At 39.4% G+C, this 16,921-nt stretch overlaps 1 protein-coding gene across 1 annotated transcript in view; it reads right to left on the reverse strand.

Annotated features, from left to right (window-relative positions):
* The window catches only part of wdr11 (WD repeat domain 11), a 50,433-nt gene that overhangs the window by 18,743 nt on the left and 14,769 nt on the right, over positions 1-16,921 (reverse strand). The window contains exons 11-14 of the mRNA XM_084561916.1: positions 9,893-9,977; positions 6,218-6,324; positions 2,375-2,450; positions 271-379 (exon numbers count right to left, since the gene is read on the reverse strand). Of these exons, the coding sequence (XP_084418042.1) occupies positions 271-379; positions 2,375-2,450; positions 6,218-6,324; positions 9,893-9,977 (377 nt within the window). The remainder of the gene's footprint in view (positions 1-270; positions 380-2,374; positions 2,451-6,217; positions 6,325-9,892; positions 9,978-16,921) is intronic.

Below are 16,921 nucleotides of genomic sequence, written 5' to 3' on the forward strand. Positions count from 1 at the left end.
AAAAGGTCAAAAGCTATACGAGGCTATTACCAAAGGGAGGAGTCAACAATGGGTGCTTCTACAGCACTGACAGTGGGCTGTGGTGAAGCTGATATATAAATTATAGATGATCAGAAAGCTGGGAAATTCGGTGGGCATACCCCACGTATAAATATGTTTCTAGCTTTTACTGTCTTAGTTGCATTTTTTATTTTATTTTTTTTCACTAGCACAGCAGAATAGAGGATTCGTACAGGGCAAGTTTTGTTTTATTAGTATGTAAATGAGTACCAGTGCAGTGACAGTGGGGAAGTTCTTAGCCATCTCCCGGAGAAGCGTCCCGGTCCTAATGTCCCAAAGCTCCAGGGGTTTGTCTCTGAACACCACCACCAGGTATTGCCTAAAGAAGGAAAACACAACGCTGAGTCTGGAAACATACACAGTGCAATATATCAGTATAAGGGTCTGTGTGGTGCTAAATGCAAAAAGGGTTCTACCACCCGGTAAGCAATGTCCTAGTGACAATTATCTTGTTAGAGTCTAGTTCTTTTGTATTCATTTGGTACAATACGTTTTTAATTTGACAAATGGTTTTACCTCTAAACAATATGAGCCCCCCACTTCACTTCCCGGTACAAACATTTGGCCAAAGCTCTGTCCTTAGTAAAAAGCTCCTACACAAGATAAAGTACCAAGCAAAAGCCAAAATCTAACCTTCAGCTGCCACAGAGGAGCATGAGAGTATGCAACAACGCAGCAGTGCAGAAAACACTGCAGCACTGTACAGCTTGTCAGCTAGGTTCAGTGTATGAAAGCATGTTACTGTGTCTCTATAACTCCAACACTTCAACCGGAAATGATTGTTTGTGGAACAGCTCAACGACCATATAAATGGATATGGATGAAGTAGAGCAACGGCAGCTCCTAGTCACCCATGTCGGAAAATCAAGAGTTATGAATGTAACTGAGGTTCTATGAGTTCACTGACTCTAAAACTTCTGAGACATTACAACCTAAAAAAGAAAGTGAGAGTAAGAATAAACATAGATTACTACTGGTATGGCTTTTCCTTATTAGAGCGCACTGAAAGAAGAGAAAGGACTGTAGGACAGTACACTGCCATCAGTGTAATAACTCTGACTGCCTGAAGGGGGAGACAAAGGTTCGATACTGTGACATTAACTACTAAAACTGCCGGTATTGTGACAATAATTTATACAAATAAAAAAAGTCTGACACACCAATACCAATTTGCTGACTAATTATGCTGGCTGAAGTTTAATTCACTAATTCTTGTCACCACAAGCCACAATACAAAGTAAGGCTGCAGCTGCACAATATCTGAAGTGTATTTAAAAGACAAAGAGTACATATTATAGTTTCTGAATTCAAGTTTTTATTTGTAAGGGTTTGTAACTGCCTCAACTTTAAATTATGTATAGTAAAAAAAGGAATACAAAGATGTGTCATACTGATCAGTTAGGACTGAAGGTCTGATGGGCAGAAACCAAATGTGAACAAAATGGTAAGTATGACATTGATTATTTGTACTTGTTAAGCAGCATGTATGCAAATTCCACGTCCATATAATATTTTCATTTGCGTACTGATTACATATTCATAGCCTCTTTCATTTCATTTCATTTATTTATTTAAGGACAGTGCACATTAATCAACATTTCTGTAAATGTGCCAGTGTTAGCCAGCTGGCTAATTTTCAGGCTCTCCCACCTGAGAGTAGGGAACACTTATTGCTATTAGCAATAAAACTAAAATGCGAGTGTGACCTTATGTAGGCAGACTAATAACAGAGGTCACTTTCCATTATAATGCATTATCCACTTAATCTTACCTATAATATATAAACCAGCCTTGACAGTACTTGGTTCTTTGAATAGAATGCAGAATTTATACTTATTGAGAAATGAACAGACCATAAACTTGTTTATATTTTGGCTTCTCAAAATATGTGTGACGACTCCCATAGTCTTTATTTGAAATGTTACGGGTCAAATAATTAATAATGATAGATAAAAACTAAAATGCATCATTATTCAAACCACTGCACAATATGAATATGTGAAGGTTTTTAGGGCTACTAATAAAATAATATCAAAATGAAAGGTAGAGCTGTGACTTTAAGCTCCTTCTCTGGGTATGACTACACTTTAAGTCAACCTCCAACCTTAAAGAAATACATTAATTAGATGTTCAGAAAATTGTGTGATAGGAAGATGAGATTGCATCAGGCAGGTGAGACAAAGGGCTGTCTGTTGATGTAAATAGTGTATGTCTATGTGTACACTTTGTGTGTATTTCAGGTAAAAGCATTAGCGGCTGTCTGGTGTTTGTTGGTATTTGTTTTTGTTGGTGGCAGGGGGAGCTGGCAACTTACTTGAGATGAGACACTTTAATCATCTCAATGGGTGGCTCATCATTTCCTCGCTCGCCTCTGAATGCAAAGCATCTGCCTAGAAAACACCACAGACGTGGAGAGGGAGAGAAAGTGAGAGTGTGAGTGAGAGAAGGCGATAACAGAAAACAGAAGACGGTATCTCAGCACGTCCTGCTTTCATATCTTTTGCCAAAGCAGAAAGGCAAAAAAATGCACATAACTTATTCTCATCGCCCGCTCAAATCTGTGTTTTCTTTTTTTTTTTTTTTTTCAATTCTTTTTTTATTGTGATTTTCATGGTTCACATGTTCATTTACATCTCACATTACCAATCTCATCCTTTCATCTGTAAATTACATCTGAATAGCTCAGTAATACATCCACGATTGCATTGACAATACACAGATATGGATGATTGGTCCTCCCTCAATCACACAAAAGATGAAAATAATAAAATACAATCATTTAGAACGTAACTCCTTAGGCTTTGAACAAGAATGCTGGGGTGCACATCTGTTATATTAGAGGGAAAAAAATAAAATAAAAATAAAATTAAAATACTGATGCGTATGGGTTGACACAAAAAAACATAGATGACTAAAGGAAATGGATATGAAACCTGGTACTAGACAAACGATGGACGAATCGGAGTGACATATCTAATCCATCTTTCCCATCTTTTCAAAAATAGATCCTGTTTTAGCCTTATAGCAAAAGTAATTCTTTCCATTTTAAAAATGTTATAAATGATGTCAAACCACTCGTCCACTGTGGGTTTCTCTAGTTTTAGCCACCTCCTTGTTATGGCTTTCCTAGAAGCGGCACTTAAAATCTGAAACAAGTATTTGTCATTAGAGGAGACATTCTCTGATGGTAAAACTCCTAAATATAATGATACAAACTCAAAAGTAATGTCTGTCCAGAATACTTTTTGCAAAATGTTGTAGACCTCGTACCAGAAAGGTAACAATATTGAACAAGACCAAAATATGTGAAAATGGTTTGCCTCGAGGCATCCACATTGTCTCCAACATATAGATGAATTGGAATAGTGTCTTTTTTGAGCTGGAGTGATAAAAAATCTAATAAGGGTTTTCCAACAAAACTCTCTCCATAGTGTTGAATTTGAAGTTTTCCATTGTATCTCACATAAATATTCCCAATCTTCTTCCAAATCTGTGTTTTCATTCATTACTTTCCACCCCTGAAAGTCAACATTATACCGAGCATCAGGGTGGCCCTTTAAATAAAACAAGAAGAATGCCCTTCAGGTGTATTGTATCACATTTGCCTAAGCAAGTGCCGATGTGATTTTGCAAAGGACACTTAGAAACATGCCCTGTTTAAAATGTACGAGTGATGAAACTGCCCGTGTGACCTACACAGTTTTGTTGATGATGGCAGTTGGTGCTTAACGGAGGGGACTGGAGGGAATAGTTAGGCACATGGTGGAGGGAAAACTTTGGAGACACTGCGGTGCACTAGAGGCTAATGAAGTGCTGTTCACAATTTCCTCTTTTGTTCCGTCTGTCACACACTGTCCTGATTACAATTATGAGTCTCAATTATAGTACAGCACTCTTCAGACACTAACATGGTAATGTCAGAATTTCATTCACTGACTGTAGATGGCTGTTGGAAAGACAACTCAAACCGATAAATGTATAAATAATGTGTAATTTTATCATCTGTACACATATTAGGCAATGCAGAGTAATTTCACTACCATGTCTCAACACTAACCCTGCCCCTTACAAACCATCCTTTCACAGATAAAGAATATGTCCATTCAGAGCAGCTGCTATCATTGCTGCAGGAGGCAGACATCCCCAGAATTGAGTAAGGCAAGCGAGGAAGATTATTTTCCATCTCAGAGTCTCAAATCTTATCTGAAAACGTTACAGCTGTAAAGGGTATAAGGTGCCTGCCGTAGTGGATTAGTCTTGCGGGTGAAGCACAAAATTTTAAGTATACTTTTGAGCTATTCCCTTTGAGAACTTGTTTACGGATGAAAGTGCTTAAGCTTAAGTAACAGAAATTAAATTGTGCAAAATCCGTGAGCACCCTGAATCCGCTCCAGAACGTCCAGGTGCAGCAGCAGTGTAAAAGCTGGATGAATGTTTTTATGAAACACTAAACATTTTATGAGACATACTGTAAGAACAAATCGCATTGGTGGATTTCAACACCTGAAATCCGATGGAAACATCCTCATCATAAGACATTTCTATGTGCAGTGTATGTGGTATATAACCCATCTTGGTAGTTGTTGAAATGTGCATTCTGTGAGCTGTTTCCATTGCCATCTTGGTGCTACACTAGACTAAACACATCCCAGAGCCACTGTATCTCTGTACTGAACACACACATATTAAATTCATATTGATCTTTTCTGTCCAACTCTTGCTAAGGCGGCTAAACAAAATGATGAGACTCAAACAGTCCCCACACACACACACACACACACACACACACACCAGCACCTACACTCACCGTCTAGAACACTTTAACTCAAAAGAAAAAAAGAAACAAACAATTAAGTGACTGTGAGATAGACTGCGTGTGGCACTGAAAGCGAAGTCTACGCCGTGGACTGTTAACTTTGATGACGCCGGTGCTTAAGAGGAGGTTATTAAAGAAGCGATTTGCCATTGTCCTAATGGAAGGAGGATCTAGACTCTGTGAATGAGCCACTACAGTGACTGTAGTTTTTATTGAGCCCATTCAAACTTCTTAAGGCAAACACATTGCAATGAAAATTTAGGAAGTGGATGCGTGACTAAAATTGGATTAGGATTAATTGAGCGCATGCGAATATGAATAAATGCTGAATAAAGAGAATGGAATGAATGAATAAAGACTGTACATAAATAACCAAAGATATTATTTCTGCTGAAACCTTGACACATATTTTTCTGATCACTAATTACTTCACCCTCAGGATATTTAGAAACCCAACTCTCCTAGGCACAGAAAATAAAGCACTATATTTCCGAACACCCTGGAGGAGTTAGAAAGGCACAAAGGTGGTGCAGTTATGCTATATACATGGTGTAACTCACAGCCGGACCTCATTTTCAGAGCTAGGCATCCCTCTATAGTACCCTAACACTGTTTAATTTGGAGAACGTATAAGTGTCACCTGGAGGGGAACAAGATGGATCAAGAACTACATACACAGAAAGACAAAAGAGAAGAATAAGAGCAATTGAAGTGTCTGTTTCCTCTGTTGTTAAGGCTACAGCAACCTAAAACTGAAACCTCAGGAACGAAGGACAATATACACACCGATCAGCCACAACATTAACACCACCGACAGAAGAAGTAAATAACATTGATAATACAATGTTGTGCTGGGAAACTTTTGGACCTGGCATTCATTCATGTGGATGTTACTTAGACATGTACCACCCACCTAGACCAGACCAGACACCCCCACCCCATAGCAATGACACTCCTTGATGGCAGCAGCCATCCCCAGCAGGATGCAGCCTGACACAGGCCAAAAGGGTTTAGGAGCAACTCAAAAAAACAGAAGAACAGCACAAGGTGTTGACCTGGCCTCCAAATTCACTAGATCCCAACCTGATCAAGTATCTGTGGGATACTCCCCTCAACCCATAGGACCCAAAGTCCCCCACTAACAACATTCTGTTGCCAGACTCCACAGGACACCCTCAGAAGGCCCATGTCCATTCTCTGATGAGTCACAACTGTTTTGGAGGCACAAGGGAGACCTACAGAATATTAGGCAGGTGGTCATAATGTTATGCCTGATCGGTGTAAATGCTGTGGTTAATACTTTCAGGTGCAAGTGATAATATGGATGTGTGAATCTCTCACCTGTAGGCAGGTCCACATGCTGCAGTTCATTTCGCACAAGGCCCATGTTGTTGGGAGCAGATGTGGCAAACGATAAGAAGCTGGTGAGACTCACCCATTCAATCCCCCTGTTGAGCACAAACAAGTTTTAGTTAAATATATGCAGCATAGTTCTCAAATATCCCTCCACTGCGTCCTTGTAAGCAGTAAGGTAAAGCACATAAAACTTCTACAAAATCAACTGGGAAGGTGTAAAAATGCACAACTAATCAAGCCAGCAAGTGTGAGACATGAATAATTTTGGGAAGCTGGCCCAGCTGAGGGAGCACAGACTCCACCGAAATGAGATGGTAAATAGCCACATGATTAATTAGTCGATTTCCCCACTAAATGTAAATGAGATGCTAAGTAGCCCAGCGTCCTTTGGCATGGCTGGGCTGGGGCAAGGGCTGCTGGGCCCATTTCCATAAAGCACCTCTGCTTTCCTCACCTCTGGAAACACCACACTGCCACCATGACATTGCACATCACGGTACTGGAAAAACAGCAGTGCTTTACATGGGTCTATACAGACAGAGAGACGAGCTAATGGAAGAGTTTTAAAGAAGAATCGCAAATCTGACACCACTACTTTGATATGAATGTGGTTGAGTGGGTTCATGTATGACTGAGTCATTCTTTTTTTCTGTTCAACTAAAACTTAAATTAAAAAGTAGCGCTGAGTGAGAGATGACAAGCATATGAAGTATAACACCAACACCAGACACCAGTAACCAGACAGAAAAAAACATCACTAACTTTAATCTACACATAGGCTGAGGTATTAAAAAAAAAAAAGTTATGCATGTGTTGCATAGCTCATTAAAGTTTGTTGGAGCTCGGCGTGTGTGGATACCAACTTCTCTCATTAAAGAAAGCCTGGCTCTGCTTGAACGGATGGTGTTTGCTTCCAATCAATCTCTTAACAGCATTAATTGATCCAATCTTGTGCTTAATTAATCCTGGTGAAATAGTTTTGCTGCTCATTAGAGAATACCAACTAATAAGGCACAGCTTGCTCTTTGTAGATGTTGGCTGTTGTGTTGAGGGGCAACGAGAAAGTGGCGAGGCGTTCTGATTTCATCCGTTTTTAGCACGGCATACGGACTTCATGAGAGGTTTGCCCACTGTGGGATAAATAAAAGATCATCTTAGCTTATATGACATGGCTCTCTGGAGTGCTGTCATGTAGAGGTTTGTTCATGTGTTCAAGTTTTTGATCAGTTATTTGACGCCGCAAAAAGGCCGTCACAACTGACAGCTGTGATTGGCAGCTGCTACGAATAAAGTGGCCGGGAGGCATCTGCAGACCAAACGCCAAAGGATTGTTCCTCTCTTGAGCCATGTGTTTTATTCTTGTCCATTTCCAACCACAAAATCGCTCTGCAGTAAACTGTACTTTTATTCTGATGGTTTTGGGAGAACTTTGTAGTTAACAACGCAATGACAGAGCCAGTTTATGAAATTGATTTGTTGTCGACTTCCCATCCAACCTGCAGTTATTCTTTTTCTATCTAAAAGCATACGTCAAGTGTCCACAACGGATCTGACATGAAGTTCAGGGATGTTAACATTTGACAGAATTTACTGTGCATCCCTACTGTCAAGCTGGTAGCATGCTAGGCCCAGGTTTCCACAATGTGTTAGCGTCACATCTGCACATTGGGAGAAACTGGTGATACACAGTCCAACTTTTATTTACAGTGAAGGGTGTGGCCTGCCTGACAAACCACAATTAACCAAAAAGGAAGGACAGAATAAAGTACAATAGTGACTGAAAAACAAACCTACACTCTTACAATTTGCCAAGAATGATTTTGTTCTGTTCAACAACGCAAACACTAACTTGATATCATTTTAAAATAAAGAAGAAATTGTGTTTTGCATAAATATCCAACAGGATATATAATGCTGAGTGACGCCATCAAGTGTAACTGTACGCAAAGATCTGAAAACCTAATTAACCCATGAATGTAGGAGATGCATACGCAGAACACATAGAAGACTGTTGACAATGCACTGTTTTGTCATTCACCTCACTTCAAAAAGTATTTTTGTGACCCTGCAGAACAAAGATATTCTTCTCAAACTAATATTGCCAGCTGAAATCAAAGTACAGAAGAGAAACAAATACTTAAAAATTAATAACTGAGCAGGAGGCACCTGTGTACACCTCTTCAGCCTCTTCAGTTTATCTTTTTAATAGCTTCAGAGTGCATCCGATAGAAATGTATATGCATGAGGTCATTCTCATTAAATAATTAACAGTTAATTGTGTTAGTAGTTTTATCACTGATTTCTAGAGACCCACAACAGTGCAAAACAGATTTTCATTTCTCTCTGGCTGTAAACAGAAACAAACTTCTTAATATAGAACACTGCTCTATTCCTGAACGGCCTCTTTCATGTGTGATTGACACTCTAATTAATGAGCTGCTTAGACATGAGTGAATGGTGGCGTAGTGTTAAGAGATTGAGGTAATATCACACAAGAACAGTATTTCACCCAGACATGAATAGACCATTCTAGCCGCAAAAACACAAGTGCAACTAACAACATCAAGGCTGATCTGTCAGCCTTATGCATAATACCAGAGCCCTACATTAATGTTATCACATAACACCCCTAAGAGAGCTGAATACAGTATAAATAGGATTTGCTAAACAAGAGCTGTCACCTTTTATAAAGGCCAGCAACCAGTAATTTCTTCTTAATTGAATGTGAAATAGCTCTGATAGCATAGAAATTACTGTTAATACTACACTTAGGGTTTTGTTAATTATTTCCTAAGCAGCTTTACAGAAGGTAGATATATGTCATTGCTAATCTAACACACAGTCTTCTTCTTTCTACCACAAATACAAAACACGCATACAAAGTAAAGTGCAGCCCTTGTAATGTTTCGTATCGGGTTGTGATGGATTAATTTGCACGTTATGCAAAGCTCGTCCTTTTTCTCAAGTGCTTCTCGGCTCTTTCTGCATTCACCCACAATTCAAGAGTTACTTGTTGAGACAAATGCAACAAAGGCCTCTATCCAGTATATTCATTGGCTCCTGAAGACTGTGTAGTTTTTTCAAATATCCTATGCCTTAATCACATTACCTTCACTTTTGCACATACTTGTCTTCAGAATTTAATTTGCCTATAATAGAAACTTTGACGTGTCAAAAATATGTGGTGGGAATAATTATTATTATAGTAATTCCCCTGTTTTACATCCAATTATATGGTATGCATACATTTTTACGTCTTTAAATCCTTTATTTTTTTCTCTTGCAGTCATGTCTTTGATTCAAGATTATCATATTCGGCTGTGGCAATTCTGACCTCAGAATATATTCATCCAAAACCCCCATGAATCAAGATAGGCAATTATTTCTCTTCAACACACAACAGCTGACACAGCACACTCATTATGTGATTGCCAACTGCCTCTGCCAACTCTAACGAGCCTGAAAACAATCAACAGCAAATCAATACGGCTCAAGCTGACTGACCGTCCGCTGGGGTTTGTCCAATGTGTCATTTTACTGATATCACATCTAAATGGCACTTTGAGTGCATGCTCTTGTTCACTAGTGGTAATGGGAACTGCTGACCTGGGAAAGCTGTCTTGCAAAAAACAATTAACTACACAAGAACAAAAATCTTACCTGACTTCACAAGAGTGCACACTGAGTTCTTTGTGTAGAAGACCGCTGGTCAGGTTATAGACGAGTACAGACCCATTGCTGGTGCCTAAGAAGAAAAGAGAGGCGAGAGCAGTGCATGAGACAGGAGACAGACTAACAACGATACAGACAGACAAGAGGCCACAAGTTATACAGTTACTTATCTTAGCAACATCTAGCCTCCAGCGAGATCACAAAGATTCATGTCAGCGTGACACCCCTGTGTACTCCCTGTCACTGTAGTAGGTGTGGATAGAGGCATCCCATCAAACCTTGTGTCATTCAGCTTCGCACTACGAGTACTTCGGATTTGTTTCATTTCTGCTGAGAACTGCAGTTCCATCCATCCCCAAACTCCACCTGATTAAATACTGCAGGTGACATTTGACACTGAGAAACTCTGAGATGGTTTGACAAAGTGATGTTTTTTTTGCCCCCTCAAAATTGTGCAAGCTGTAATGAAAAAAATAAATATTTACCAAGGAAGCAAAAGTTCCAAGCTATAAAAAGTTAGAAATAACATAATGAAGGCAGTTTTTAGATATGACTGGGTTCAAGTCAGATTCTAAACTAATTCATAGCAAAACAAATTGTGACGAGGGTATGGTATGGTAGGGATTTTAACATATTTAAGCGCCTTCCTTGTGTGATACAATATCGCCTTGCTTCTTAATTAGCTGATAAATTAATGCATACTGGTAGAGTGTGTATTGTGCACTAAAATAACATAATGATTTAAATAGTTTTGAATAGTATATAATAAATTCCTTATTTTCACTTTCAGCATTGAACCGTAGAAGCTGACATCCTGTTTCTAAATGGAAATTTCCTTTAAATGATTACTACAGCACTTCTTTGGCTAGTTTTACATTAGTGTGAAAAAACAAAAAGCTGTACAAAGCACTAAACAATTGCGGTTGTAACCTAAGCAACGGAGCTGAAAGACACAGCAATTAAAATAATTGCACAATTCCTTAGCAAATCTCGGCAGCAGATTTGAGAGCAAATCAAAGGACCATTTTTATGATGCTTGGAAAGTGTTTGACCGAGGCTTACATTTGCAGTCAACACAGGCAGGTGTAGAAGCACATGTTATTCTATAATTATCCAGAGCAGGAAGGAACTGCACTGGTGTGCCCAATCCCTCAGCAAAAGACTCAGTCTGCAGTGTGCGTCAGTGAGATGACCACATGCTGATACAACATCTGCTGGTGGTGACAGGCTCTGCAGCAAGGACACCTATGTGGATTTGTGACTTCCTTTCTCGTCCCCTGCAGATGTGCTAGAAGAAAGTCAGGTAAACCAGAAGCAGTTGGGTGGAGATAGGCGCACTCCTGTCCTTTCCTGTCCCGCCTCATCGACGTTTACTCAACTGTCTGGCCAAAAACTGCCTCCATTTCTGGAGCTCACATTTTAACACCTTTTGTTAGTTCAGTCTTTACCAAAAATGTCAATATGTGGTTTGTGGATTTTGCATCAAACGTCCCGTCAGCCCACCTAAGGAACTGCAGATTTGTATCTGGTTGCCAGGCAAACTCAATGTAAGAACAAGATTGAAAGAAGTTACTGCCCCTGGCTAAAAAATGTAATAGTGAACATAATATATGCTGGTAGGTGAGCCAGTACGCATGTTCTCCTAGTCATTATGCTAAGCTAAGCAGAGAGTGCCTTTAGGTCCATATCTTCATATGTACTCATTTAACTGTTTAGTTTCAAGAAATCTCAAACCCAAGACTGGCTAAGACTAATAATACATAAACTATCAAAGAGACATGCTAGTTGGTCTGCTGAAAAAAAACGTGTGAGCAATGTGTGAGCAAATATAAGTTCAGAAAATTCCTCCCCACAAAATGCAACCCTTTGGTGAACCTCGACACAAGGGTCATTTTGCAAAGACATTCAAACACACAGCACCAAAGATTTTGTTTGTCAGTCTATGGAGCGATGGCATTTAACAAAGTGGAAAGAAAAAGGGAAAATTGTAACAAAAGGAATACCTCATGAACCATAGCTTAATAACACATCTGTCAGACACGGTAGTGCTTCTGGTTTGGCTTGGGCTTGAATGGCTGTCAATGGAACAGGCAATTACAGATGATTTCCCTTCTGACAGACATAAGGTCAAAGCAATCAAAGTTTTTAACAGTGAACAAGGGGAATATCTTTAACTGGCCAAGTCAGTCTATCTGCATAAACTGAATGTCACTAGTGGCAGACCAGACTAAAGGCAGAGTCACCCTACAACAAGCATAGGAGGCCACACGATATTAATTATAATGATCTGCTTTGTTGTTCTTGTTTATTTGGTACTTTAATATGGTTCCATTGTTTTATTTCAAAATGAATGTAATTAAGTAACGAGACTTATAAACAAACTATGCGTATATGCAATACTGTATTTGGTCAGATTTCCCATTGCACATCCCCAATTAAATTAGTGACTCCACTAAGTCTTTTAGAGAACCAGGAATCATTCACTCTCAAAAAATCTAAATCTTTTTTCCATAAATGATGTGGTGAATTAATATTAAGTCTGATATATTTCAACACCAATTGCAGCTGATAACAGATTTGGACTATCCTCAGCTGAACCCAACTCAACAAATAAGTGTGGAGAAGTAGAAGATAATGTGTATTGTAAACCAGAGGCTTTGAATAGCTTCCTTTGTGAACTGCAAACCTAACGGATATTTCCTTTGACGGACCGCTGGAGCTGAAAATCCATCAGTGTGATAATTGTTTTTGCTTTTTGAGGCACATGCCTCAGTAGCTGCCTTCCTCTGAGTATGTCGAGTTTTATTTCCTACACTTTGCAACTGATGCATTAATATTTTGCTGTCTTGATCCTTTAATCTTCTCTTAATGCTGTTTCATGATTGATCTGAACAATGCAGCTGTCAGGCAAGCATGGATAAATAAATTAAGCAAGCCACCCTAAGATGATTAGGAATAGATGTCAGTCTGTCAGTGTTTGTGTACATGTCACCAAAAGGAAAGCTGCGGGCCTTCTACCTATCTGTAATGGAGCTGTCAGGACTCCCACAGATTATAGCTTTTTAAACAGGGGAGCAGACAGGAGGGATTCTGGGTAGCTAAGCTGCACAGTTTCTCTAACCCTCCCTTTGGCTGGGAGCAAGAAAGACTGGAAGAGGGGAAGTGAGAGATGGAAATAGAGAAAACAGAGACAGGAATCGATGCATTTTGTCTAACTGTAATGAAAATGAAGGTGACAATTCAACCCTCAGTGTGTTCACACCGCCAGCACCGTCGGTTCATCTCTTGCTATATTTGCACCTAGTGGAAGGTGAAAAAATTCTGAATCCATTAGCTGCTCATTTTAATGGTGTCACGTTACTGAGACTAAATGAATTTTAAGTCAGCTAGGAAGAAACCTAATTCAGACTAGAAGAGAGGCCAAGAAACTGAGCTGTATCTGCCAAGCATTCATCCATGGTTCACTTTGATTTACTGATCATGTGTATTCTCTGGCTCCCGGTAAACAGGAGAGGTGACATATGCCAGCATCTGCCAGAACACCTGTCACAGCACCAACCTCAGCATCATTACTGGTAAAGTGACAATTGCAACCATACTCCAGAAAAAAATAATACATTGTTAAAGCACAACCATGAGGCCAATTGCAAGATTTCCAAATCCATTTTTTTACTTGCTAATGCTAATAAAATAAATTATAAATTACATAAACCAGCCTCTTGACACAATTTTAACTGAACACACTTTTGAATTACCAGGACATTGTCACAACCTGACAGAGACAGTGTCCTCCAACTAAATCCCCAGTGTGATTAGCCAGTCCTTCATGCTTACTATTCACAAGCCAATTCATAGATAGCAGAAAAAAAGGCACGTGGCAATAATGTAGCCAGAGACTGTTTAACTACTTGACTCGGAAAGATCACTACAAAGACTTGCCAAATCATGTGCATGGAAAACTTAATCACACCATTCTACTTTTAGATTCAGAACACCACTGGGAACCAGCTGTGCCGAGTCAACCCCTCACCATCTGCACCATGATGGGCTCTGACTGCACATGTTCCAGAGTCACATACTGACTAGAAAAATACATTCAAAATGGTTGCCTTTGGAGCAATGGTGACTGTTGTGTATTTTCAATGGAAAAGCCTGGTCTGTTGTTTTCACATGCCAAAAAAAAATAAAAAATAAAAAATACAAAGCTGCTAATAACGGATGCATTGGTGGTAGACGCTTTAGGTCTAGTCATACTATTGCAGTCATTAAGTAATAATAAGGATTGAACGGCAGAAAACTCCAGCCATCAGAGAGGCAAAAAGACCAAAAGAATAAGGTTATACGATGAGTAGGTGTGAATGTGTTATTATTCATCTGCTTGTCTGTGCTTCTGAAGGAGGCAATGCATCTTCAAGGTATCATTAATTTATGTGGGCTATGTCTGGGGATTGAGTGTAGCCCATTTTTCAGCCTGACAACTAAACTGAAGGTTTGCTGCGCTGGGGAGAGAATGGCAGTAGGTATGAGCCTTAACTGAAATTGGGTGCACAAGCACGAGTGTGCAGACATATATAAAACAACAAACTGAAAACAATGCCATGCACAATTTTGCTCCTGTTTTGCAATTAAAATTGATACTCATAATTTTACGTATCATTATGGTGATAAGTAGGATAAACTTGAAGCAACACTGATCTAAAACTCACTTCCACTGCCTGTCTTTGTGTCTCCTAATAGCAGCTGTCTTGGGGGAGTAAGAACCAAAGGGGATACCTCAGAGTAATAGGCGGTTTAGGCTTCTGCATGAATTTGACGCCGCACCTACAGCGACAGCGCAGAGCATACGCAGACCTTGATGCCATAGCTGACATGCACCTCCCCAGAAATGTAGATCGCAATGCAATGCAGACCGCAAGAGCTGTGACTGGTCCATTTGGTAGTGCATTTCTGCTTTAGTACTGCCGGCTGCTTCTCCATCGCTACAATGTCCATATTGATGGTTTTGGATCAATAAAGATGGAACACATTGAGGAAAGGTTAACTGAGGAGGTTCAGAGATACGAACATTTGTATCACTCGTCTTCTGCAAAATTTCGGCAAAAGTTTCATTCGTCATTATTGAAAGTGAAGCAGGAAGTGAAAAGTGAAGCAGGAAGTACGACTGACGAGCACACAAGTATAAATGGCTCGCACTGGCGTAGGCTACATGCGTAGGTTACAGTGCTTGTACTTTAAATGAGCCTTAAGTCTATGACTTGTATCATTTGTATAGACTTCACAGTCAGATTTAATGAATTGCTAGTTACACACTTTCTGCCTCAAAGATTTAAATCCATAGCAATGATATTCAAATATGCCAACACACTGAACACACACACCACACTCTTTAAAATGCTTCAAAGCTGTGTTTCTGGGTGATTGTATAGTTAAAATTTTAGACATCATGTGACTGTAGTCCTAGATATATAAAAATGATCAAAAAAAGAGTGAAAACCTCGGTTGGTCTCTAGGTTGGTCCACTTCTTTGGTCCAATGTCTCAACAACTTTTAAATGGACAGCATGGAGTACGTTTATCTTTCAGCATACCTTGGTTTTTTGACACTTTTAGGCGGCACTTTGTGTTAAGTGAAAATGAATTAGCATGATGAATTAAGATAGTCAATGTGGTAACTGCTATATCTGCTAAAGTGGGACATGTTAACATTGTATCTGAGATAATAATAATAATAATAATAATAATAATAATAATAATAATAGCATAGCGTAAGTAGCATCAAGCCCAAAGCATCACTGTAACAATGTACAGGCTTATTGAACTAATGCACTTATTCACCTTTAGCAAACACCTGTAAAACTATTTACTTTTGACATGTTCTGCATTGTTATGTTAAGATGTGGTCAGCACCACCCTACATAAAGCTTTGTGTGAGTGTGTGACATGTGTGCCTGGTGTTTGCAGCAGGAAAGAAGAACAACAATGGATTACAATTTAAGTTGCATGCATATTAATGTTATTGAGAGAGTCTGTCACGCTGGTCACAGAGGTGAGGGTTTTCTCTACTATGGATACGTTGATGGACCTTTAAGACCACATGTAAGGCCTTTATCCAGCGTGGATACGAAGGTGACGTTTCAAGCTATACAGCCACATGAAACTCTTCCCACACTGGTCACAAAGATAAGGCTTTTCTCCAGTGTGGATACGCTGGTGAAGCTTTAAACGCCCTGACACCCTGTAACTCTTCACACACAGGTCACAGGCGTAAGGCTTTTCTCCAGTGTGGATAAGCTGATGACATTTCAAATGACCCATCTGTCTGAAACTCTTCCCACACTGGTCACAGATGTAAGGCTTTTCTCCTGTGTGGATACGCTGGTGAAGCTTTAATTGCTTTGACAGCCTGAAACTCTTCCCACACAGGTCGCAGATGTGGTCACAGCTGTAAGGCTTTTCTCCAGTGTGGATACACAGATGACCATTCAAATGGTCCTGCTCCCTGAAACTTTTCCCACACTGGTCACAGCTGTAAGGCTTTTCTGCACTTTGGATGCACTGATGAACTTTCAATTCCACAAAACTTTTCTCACACTGGTCACACCAGTGTTGTTTCTCTACAGTGTGCGTAGTCTTATCCAGCTGTCCTTCACCAAAACCATCCTGACCCTGCCCATGAAGCCCATCTGGGATTTTGCAAGTCTGGTTTTATAAATGGAAAAAGACAGTCATAACAGCGTAAGAAGATAATAAATGGCATATGAATTTTAATTACACATGAAAAGATCTTGATACAAGTAAAAACATGAACATCCAAGATCTCAAAAATGGCATTCCTTGAGTCAAGTTTACTATTTACCATATAATCAAATCTGAAAGTTTTTATTTTTTAAAGAAAAATTATGGAAAAAACATTAACATCAGAGTGTAGTCATGTGTCTACAGATAAATATTTTGCATTGAGATCCTATTACCAAGTGAATATTTTTGCACGACAAAATAAAAGTTAAGTAACTGTAGG

Source organism: Chelon labrosus (assembly GCF_963514085.1).
Source record: "Chelon labrosus genome assembly, chromosome: 15".
In the NCBI taxonomy this organism is placed as follows: domain Eukaryota; kingdom Metazoa; phylum Chordata; class Actinopteri; order Mugiliformes; family Mugilidae; genus Chelon; species Chelon labrosus.